The sequence below is a fragment of the Nematostella vectensis genome, chromosome 14 (genome assembly GCF_932526225.1).
Source record: "Nematostella vectensis chromosome 14, jaNemVect1.1, whole genome shotgun sequence".
NCBI lineage: Eukaryota > Metazoa > Cnidaria > Anthozoa > Actiniaria > Edwardsiidae > Nematostella > Nematostella vectensis.
Genome location: NC_064047.1, coordinates 4,645,767 through 4,654,712, shown reverse-complemented (window position 1 = coordinate 4,654,712; position 8,946 = coordinate 4,645,767). Strand labels below are relative to the sequence as shown.

The 8,946-nt window shown below is 40.3% G+C and overlaps 2 protein-coding genes across 2 annotated transcripts; both read left to right on the top strand.

Annotated features, from left to right (window-relative positions):
• Positions 1-2,664: 2,664 nt before the first annotated feature.
• On the top strand, positions 2,665-5,723 carry LOC125559732 (beta-galactosidase 9-like). The gene is made up of 4 exons (XM_048721306.1): positions 2,665-2,781; positions 3,992-4,340; positions 4,788-5,060; positions 5,584-5,723. Exons 1-3 carry the CDS (start codon positions 2,710-2,712, stop codon positions 5,057-5,059), a joined length of 693 nt encoding a protein of 230 aa, XP_048577263.1. The 5' UTR covers positions 2,665-2,709; the 3' UTR covers position 5,060; positions 5,584-5,723.
• A 1,633-nt stretch (positions 5,724-7,356) lies between these two features.
• LOC116611462 lies at positions 7,357-8,740 on the top strand. Its single transcript, XM_048722074.1, has 2 exons — positions 7,357-7,528; positions 7,670-8,740. Exons 1-2 carry the CDS (start codon positions 7,357-7,359, stop codon positions 8,113-8,115), a joined length of 618 nt encoding a protein of 205 aa, XP_048578031.1. The 3' UTR covers positions 8,116-8,740.
• Positions 8,741-8,946: the final 206 nt, after the last annotated feature.

The following is an 8,946-nucleotide window of genomic DNA, read 5'->3' as shown; positions in this document are numbered from 1 at the left end:
GAGGTATCGCTTCTGACAGTAATGTTGATGCTCGTATCTTTTTGAAGATTTTATTCGCTCTACAAGGACACCAAATCCATATTCTGTTTTCTGACACATTTCTATTAACCACCACGAAATACAGAACCTCCAATGAATACATTATACAAATTTTGATTTTCCATAAGACAACAAACCTACATCAATTTTAGCAAAAAAGCCGTTTCTATGTGAAGTTTGATAACGTTGGGTGTTTTTTGTAGTATACTGCTATTAATGGGCTAGCTAAATATTGTGTGATGAGCTGAAGTAGTACAAGTAATAATTTGTCCACCGCAACATAAAACCTATCAACAAGATCTATAATTGCATCTAAAATTTGTTGCATGTGACGATAACGGAGCGGAGCAACCAAAACTGGACCTTTATTCTAGAAGACCGAGTAGGCGAAAAATGCGAATAATGAGAAAGACCCCAGAGATAGTTGTCTTCCATTACAAGATTCTATTGCGTTGAAAGCGCTGTTTGAGGGGGGATGCGCCAATCCGCAAATGTCCTTATAAAAATGTAATTTCTAAGCACATGTTAGGGGGCTAGGGGACATGCCCCACGGTACTCTAATCCCTACAATTTCATTTATTTCCCCAGATTTATAATTCCTTTATTCGGAATAACCCTTCACTCAACTAAAAGGTCAACTCCGATAAAAAAAAAATGAGTTGGTGTCCGCACCCGGGGAAGGGTGGGGGGTTAGACTTTGACCCTGTACAAAACCGAGAGAAGCCCCCACCCCCTCGGGACAAAACAACAGTTTAATGCCCCTACCCCTTGGGATGCAAATTATAGGCAACTACTCGACAACAAGTCATCTGAAATAAGCTTTTTTATCTTTCAAAACCAGTACACTTTAGCGAGTACATTTGTACCAATTACTATGAAGATAACAGTTACAAAAAAAGATGGTAAAATAAATCATATTCATCTGGCATTATTTTTTTTCAATATTCGTTTTTGCACATGTCGCCGTGCAGCATGCCACACGCTGATACATGGAATTGCTTGCTACAGAAGAGTCTCAAGCCAGAAACTAACATGATATTTTTGACACTATTAACTTGTCCCAAACCCCCACGGTGGGGATAAGTCTTAGAGTCAAAAACTGTCAATTCCCCCACCCCATCGGGACAGATTCTCGTTCAAAAGTGCTCTAAACTGCCACCTTAACCCCACACTTCTCCGGGACCATGAGGGTGGGGGTTCCAAATGACTAGTGCATAAAATGTCTGAATACAGACCACTACTCTTTCTGTGTGTTTGGTACAAAAAAATCCATGTGGGGAAGTTTAGCATTATCAGGACAATGGGTTTCTGCCTACAGTTCTTGCATAGATGATAACTTATTTTACCGTATAGGTTATCGTTGTGTAGTTTTTCTTAAACTACACAAATAAACAACCCAAAACGATAGAGTCGTGAGTCGTGATGAAAGCAAGAAATCTCGGAAATATTTTTAAGGGCTTTGAAATAAAAGACGCACACAGAGACATGTCTGAGTGTAAAGTGAGATAATAACATCACGACCGAGGAGAAGTTCTTGAATCTTTATGAAGCATGACGACAAATAGCCTTCGTTACATCGAGCTTTCTTGTGTATTTGTCGGTAATTTTGTTGTGGCACAGAAGTGGATACAAATTAATGAGAGCTTTTTCAAGGTTAAGTGTGTGATTATCCATAGTGGCCCATGTATTTTGTGTATCTTTAACCCTACTGGCCCTTAACCACACTTAGCACCCTGTTAAACTATATTCTAAATTTAAAAGACTTTTTAATCTGAAATTTGTAAAAGAAGGCCTGACAAAAACCCACAAGTTTACACTAGCAGTCTCAACTGAATAAAACTTATTATATATTTTTAAGAAAAAAACAAAGATTTGATTCGTCAGGTATTAGGCCTTTTTTACCTACTCTAGAAGATGTTTGTATTACCTTGTTTTTTTTTTCTTTTATATTTTGAATGGACTGTTTTCTAATGTTGATGATAGTCATAATGCTTAATTCCTTTCTGAGATGAGCGCGCAAAGAGCACAACACCGTTTCAAGTTGAGTGTGATGTTATCTCAAGTGGCGCAAGCACACGATGAGAAGCCTCGCCCTTTCTGCCACCGCAAAAAAAAACATTTCAATTCCGTTTGCAAATAAAATCTGTAAAAAAATAAATAAATAAAAAGAAACTTGACGATACCAAAAAAATCTACCTTAGTGTCATAATTATTTCTAATTGAATTTTTATTTAACACTATCGTTCCCATGGAAACAAGAATGGCGGTAAAACATTAGCTAAATGATATCAAACCTGGGTGTGCCTGCCAACGTCTGAGTATCTTCTTTAATACCTGGATTATTAGGAATTTTAACCGATGAAGGCGCTAGGGCTGCGTTATCCACTAAAACTTGGTGTTCATTTTGTCTGTATTCGACTTTTTTTTTCATCGGATTATATCAGAAATGAAAATAATAGAATTAATGTCATGTACCATTCAGTTACCAATGATAAATCTGTAATCTATGAGCGAAAATGAAGCTAACGAGAAAAGCTGGCCGTCAAAATTAATCATACAAATGACTTTGTGAATGACCAATGTAACCTATATAAGACGTCCCATTCCTAACCGTTTCACCGTGTCCTGACAGTGTCACACCCAGTTCAGTTATACACCCTGCACAACAACATGGCCTCGAGGATTGTTTTGGTAGCGCTTGGCGCTGTGTTCGCCTCTGTTTTGATCACCGTCTATGGAACGGTACATGTTTCCGTTTGCTTCTTATTAACCCGTTCCCCTTTGCTTCTTGCTTTCCTTTTGCTTCTTGTAAACGTGTTTCCCTTTGCTTCTTGTTAACGTGTTCCTCATTTTTCTTTTTAACATGTTTAATTTGCTTCTGTTTGACATGTTTCCATTTGCTTCTTGTTAACGTGTTCCTCTTTCCTTCTTGTTAACATGTTTCCCCTTGCTTCTTGTTAACGTTTTTTCACTTTGCTTCTTGTTAAATTGTTTCCCTTTCCTTCTTGTTAACATGTTTCCCTTTCCTTCTTTTTGTATCCCTTTGCTTCTTGTTAACATGTTTCCCTTTCCTTCTTGTTAACATGTTTCCCTTTCCTTCTTGTTAACATGTTTCCCTTTCCTTCTTGTTAACATGTTTCCCTTTCCTTCTTTTTGTATCCCTTTGCTTCTTGTTAACATGTCTCCCTTTGCTTCTTGTTAACATGTTTCCCCTTGCTTCTTGTTAACGTTTCCCTTTGCTTCTTGTTAAGGTGTTTCCCTTTCCATCTTGTTAACATGTTTCCCTTTCCTTCTTTTTGTATCCCTTTGCTTCTTGTTAACATGTTTCCCCTTTCCTTCTTGTTAACATGTTTCCCCTTTCCTTCTTTTTGTATCCCTTTGCTTCTTGTTAACGTTTCTCTTTCCTTCTTGTTAACATGTTTCCCCTTTCCTTCTTTTTGTATCCCTTTGCTTCTTGTTAACATGTTTCCCCTTGCTTCTTGTTAACGTTTCCCTTTGCTTCTTGTTAAGGTGTTTCCCTTTCCTTCTTGTTAACATGTTTTCCTTTCCTTCTTTTTGTATCCCTTTGCTTCTTGTTAACATGTTTCCCTTTGCTTCTTGCTTTTTTCCCTTTCCTTCTAGTAAACATGTTTCCCTTTGCTTCTTGATAACATACGTGTAAGAGCGTTGCATTTTCGAAAAGCCACAAAATTTTAAAAACTCTAAAAACTAAAACAGTAACTTTGATTACTGTTTATATTTTACAAGATTTTTCTTTTTTTTTTCCTTTTATAGCGTTTAGACTCCACTTCTGCTTATATGCTTTGATTTTTTTATGAAAACTCCTTCATTTCAGCTTTAACTCCCCTGAGACAAGGCCAGTTTATGCTGTCTCCTAGCTTGAACACACACACGTGTTCGTGGGAGAGAGGAGGTTGCGATTTATACCAAAATGTATCGTTCTTTACTTTAGGGTGAAATAGAGGTGAGCATTGGAGATGGCAAAACAGCCACACTCGGACATGTCGGATGTTACAATGACGAAGACGCCCCTAACCGCTCGCTCCGTACCCTCTACCACAACCACCGCTCAGAAATAGTGTGGGCACTTTGGCCTGACATGACCCACGTCATCAGTGCATGTGCGAGGGAGGCTTTCGAGGAAGGCTTCACCGACATGTTTGGTGTTCAGTTCTATGGCGAGTGTTGGAGTGATGTCTCGGCCGCCTCGAGATATAGCATGCACGGTGCATCATCTCATTGCGTTAATGGCGTTGGAGAGAACTGGGCGAATTTAGTATACAGAATTAACGGATTTAAAGGTAAGCTCTACGTATTTTTTTTACCTCTTCAAGTTCTAGGGATGCAAGGGAGGGGGGGCATGTGGGCTGAAAAAAGTGGGCTGGAAAATGAGATATTGGGACCTATACAAAGTATGGCGGAACGAATTAAAATATTTTTGAAATCTCATGGTTCGCCTCTGAAGATATTTATTTTTTAGCAGTTAAGTACTTTTAAGTTATGATAGAAAAGCGTTGCAAATTTGGTCTCAACGTCGTCATTACTATGTATTAGCTATTTTTTTACCTGTTATTTAATGCCTACAGCAAGCGCTCCGCATTTAAAATCCTAATACATATATTAATAACATCAGCTTCAGAAGAAAAAGATGATAATATCCATGCCTCGAGCGTGTTAAATCAGGGATGACGTCCTCATGAGCTGACGCACTAACAAACTGAAACACCTGCACATTTATCCTTCACCAGACATAATATGCGAGCACCACACTCGTACAATCCAGTGCCCAGCCAGTAAGACAATTGACGTCTCGTACGCGAACTACGGTCGAACAGCCCCCGGGTCTGAAGCCTGCCCTAGTGCCTCCATACAAACCACGAATTGCGTCTCCAGCTCTGCGACGATCACTGCCGCGTGCCAAGGGCAAAACTCGTGCACACTCCAGGCCAAGAACTCGGTGTACGGGGATCCGTGTGTCGGCACATACAAGTACATCGAGATCAGATACAATTGTGTCTAAGGTAAGTCCGGACACCCCCCCCCCCAAAAAAAAAAAAAAACACAAACAAACAAACAAACAAAACAAGCAAACAAACAAACAACAACAACTGTACCAACAACAGCAACAACCACGAAGACAATACAACAACTGTACCAACAACAACAACAACCGCGAAGAAAACAACCACGAACAACAACTGCACCAACAACCGCGAAGAAAACAACAGCAACAACAACGAACAACAACTATACCAACAACAGCACAACCACGAAGACAACAACAACAACAGCAACAACCACGAACAACAACTGTACCAACAACAAGCAAATAGCAAATAGCACGTTAAAGAATAAGGACTTCAGGTACAAAGTCGAGCCTAATTAATCGGCCATTTTGAACTCGGGCTCTAGGGGCCGCTACCTAGAATCTGCTTCTTAAAAGCTGCGTATGATTTCTTCTGTACTTTACTTGAAACGAAATATCTATTTTTTTTTCCGTTACTGGTCGTCCATGCTAAATGACATCTTTCTCTTTTTTTACAGGGCAGCAAGAAATCAACTGTTTGAAAATGGCAATGACAAGCTCAAGTTAAAAATGAAATATTAACTATTAATGTTAAACTATTATATGGGCACACATGGGTCTTATAAATAAACATAATCAAAAAGTGTATCATAAACAAGAACATCGTATTTTTCTGATTGTTGCGGGACAAGTTGAGTAGTTGTGTAGCACTATTTTTCCCGTTAGTCTTACATATTACTTATCTTACAATTCTTAGGGAATAGAATTGTCAAAAGCGTCCTTATCTACCTCGATTAGATGCAAGCACCAGAAAGAGGTATTTTTTGAGATGCGATGCAGTTTTCCGAATTCCCAACCATCCTGTCAATCACAACTCGTATCTTTTGCTACAGGGATCGGTCCATCAAACTATTTGGCCATGCCATACAGCTAGGGATGAACTTTATAAAAAACGTAACATGTGTTTACATTGCTGTTTCTCTATGGCAACGCAACGGTGAACCCGTATAATTCACTATTCTCCGAAGTGCTTGTTCGCTACTGGAAAAAATTTTAACAATTAAGCTATAGGATATTGTACATCAGACCTTGGTCGACACATTATAAGCTAGATTTGTCAGAAAAGTTTTCCATCCGTGTGCGCATGCGCCTCTCATTTGTCACCAGACGTCAATCGATTTTCTACGGTTCAATCCAATTCAAGTTGTTAGGAAGTGTTCATTAAATACACCAAGGGGGGAAGGGGTTATTGAAGGGTGGGGGTTCGAATATTTTTAACAACCAAAAGGAGGGATGCTCCGAAAAAAACGTCCTCTAAAGGGAGGGGGGGGGCTCTTAGGAGCCGTACTTTTCAGCTTTAATTTTACTGATATGATCTTGTTAGTAGCAAAAATACAGATTGAATATTAAGCCAAATGACCAATGTTTAATACTTTTGTCTTTATAAACCATAATATAGATACTTCCAGCTTTCAGTATATAACAACTGGATTTACCCACAGTGGAGCATGCAAATCCACAAAAAGATATAACGATGTCTTATACGTTGGGCATTGGATCCCTTTTTATACAGAAAAATATTCAAAAACAAATATATACAAAGGTATACTTTTTCACAGGCGTCCTCAGGGGCGGACCATGTGACTTTGGAGGATGGTGGGGGGGGGTTTGGAAAAAAAAATTCTGCAAATAACTGATTGAGGAAAAAAAATCCTGCAACCTCCCCGCCCCCCCCCCCCCCCCCCCCTTTGTGTATTTAATGAACACTCCCTTAGTTTGCAAAAAAAAGTAAAATGCTAGCAAAGTTTTCGTTCTTTTGGTTTTAGTACTTTTAAAGTAAAATCGTTAAAATCGTTAAAACGATTCACGCCTCTGGGTTTTTGCGTTGTTTGTTACTGGGGTACCTGTGGTAGCCCAGTTGTAAAATGAACTGTTTTTTTTTTTTTTCGTCGTTTTTCCTAACAACGTGCATTATTGTGCAGTGCCCAGGAAGTCCATGCACCATTGTGTGTGTATTTTTTTAGTGTACTTGCTGCGACCTTACTCAGGCCTTTTTCTTACACGAAGTATCTATGCTAATCTAGCCTCCCCTCATTTCGTCATCGCTGGCCTAGTTACCGCAGAAGGAATGAATTTATTTTCGGTATTAACGAGATTGTTGTTGTTTCTTTTGTTCCCTTTTTGGTCACATGACTTTAGTATGTCCTTATTATACATTGTTTGGCGTCGCGTTATTCACTTGACGCCTTCCAGCTCTACTAATAACTCTCTCTAGAATCGATGGTATATTTATGGCTACTAAAGAGGATCTAGAAAGCTTCAAATCCTTTCTACTGACCGAGCTTGACGCCCATAAATCAAGTCTCACAAGTTTATTTAAAGAGTCTTCCGACTCGGCTGAACAAGCGCTAACTTTGTCGAAGCAGTTAAAAACCGAATCCGAAGTCAAGCTCATTCACCCTGGTAACCTACGGAACTACAAATTCAATCTTTCTGTCAAGGAGCATCTCGATAAATCACTGTCAAGCCTGGCCTTAACCCCTACTGCTCCACAGACCGACGACGCGAACTTTCATATAAAACACGCCGTATCGCTTATCTAAGACAGAAATCGTAAGATCAGAATTGCGGATTCCTCTGAGGGTGGCTGGGCCACTGTTAAACATTACGAGGGCTCGCCGGTAGCTATCGATCAGGAGGACGACAAGAAGATTAGGGCCGCCGAGCGGGAAGCTTTGCGAGAAAAAACCAGAGCCAACAAGCACAAGTATGCTGAGAAACCTTCAGGAAGAGGTCGCGGCGCTTTTGCGCCCTACAACAGGCCTTCGTTCGACCAGAGAGCCGGTTGGTCCGGTCGACAGCCAAGCTACCAGCAGTATGGCTCCAGTTTTGGCCAACAGCGTCCCAACGAACAGCAACGAGGATCCTGTCGTTACTGTGGAGCCCCTGGGCATTGGTGGAGGGATTGCCCTGTGCGCATCGCCAAATCCTTCCCCCAGTTTGGTACTCCCGGCACAACAACAAGCTCCACGTCAGCCAGCCGCCAGTAGCCCTTCCTTTTTTTAAGAACTTGGCTAGTGAAGTCAGTGAGGCGTTTTCTGGTTCTCTTACTACTTCATGTGATAATTGCATTGATTGTGCTACACCCGACCAAGAGATGCAAGCTTTGATTGAAGATAAGTCTGTTATCAATTATGACAATGATACTGTCTTAGACTTTTATAAGCGTAACTTGTATGAATACGAAAGTGGTGTTACCCCACCTGTAGTAAAGGGTCGTCTTAAAGCTCATGTTTCGTTTTGGAAGGATATTAACGCTCCTAGTTGGATTCTGGATGTTAGTAATATAGGTTACTCTATCCCGCTCTCCAGTTTGCCAACTAGGGTTCATTTGCCTAATAATAAGTCCGCCCTTAGTGATCCCACTTTCGTATTTGATGCTATTGCAGAATTGCTTAACTTAGGCTTAGTTGTTGAAGTTTTTGCTCCGCCGACTGTCATAAATCCTTTGTCTGTTTCGTATAATTCCGCTGGGAAACCTAGACTCATACTGGATCTTCGGCATGTTAACAAGTGCATTCCTAAGCAGAAGTTTCGCATGGAAGATTGGAAGTCATTTATTCAAATTATCGTTCAGAATGGTTTTTTGTTTAAGTTCGATATGAAGTCCGGATATCACCATCATTTAGATGACGGTATTTTTTGCGAGAAAGATTTGGCTACGGCCGAGCGCGTAGCTGAGGTTGTTCGTGCAGACTTAATTCGCGCTGGTATTGTTCCTAGTTCCGAGAAATCGGTCTGGCACCCTTCTCAAACGCTTGAATGGCTCGGCATTGTCTGGAACCTTGCGGATTCGAGTATTTCTATCCCTCGACCTAGAA

Excerpts from the sequence above, each read along its gene's own strand:
- LOC125559732 (XM_048721306.1), top strand. The coding sequence starts at position 2,710 with ATGGCCTCGAGGATTGTTTTGGTAGCGCTTGGCGCTGTGTTCGCCTCT. Across the intron at positions 2,782-3,991 it reads TGATCACCGTCTATGGAACG|GGTGAAATAGAGGTGAGCAT; the intron begins GTACATGTTTCC and ends TCTTTACTTTAG. Across the intron at positions 4,341-4,787 it reads CAGAATTAACGGATTTAAAG|ACATAATATGCGAGCACCAC; the intron begins GTAAGCTCTACG and ends ATCCTTCACCAG.
- LOC116611462 (XM_048722074.1), top strand. The coding sequence starts at position 7,357 with ATGGCTACTAAAGAGGATCTAGAAAGCTTCAAATCCTTTCTACTGACC. Across the intron at positions 7,529-7,669 it reads AGTCAAGCTCATTCACCCTG|ACAGAAATCGTAAGATCAGA; the intron begins GTAACCTACGGA and ends CGCTTATCTAAG.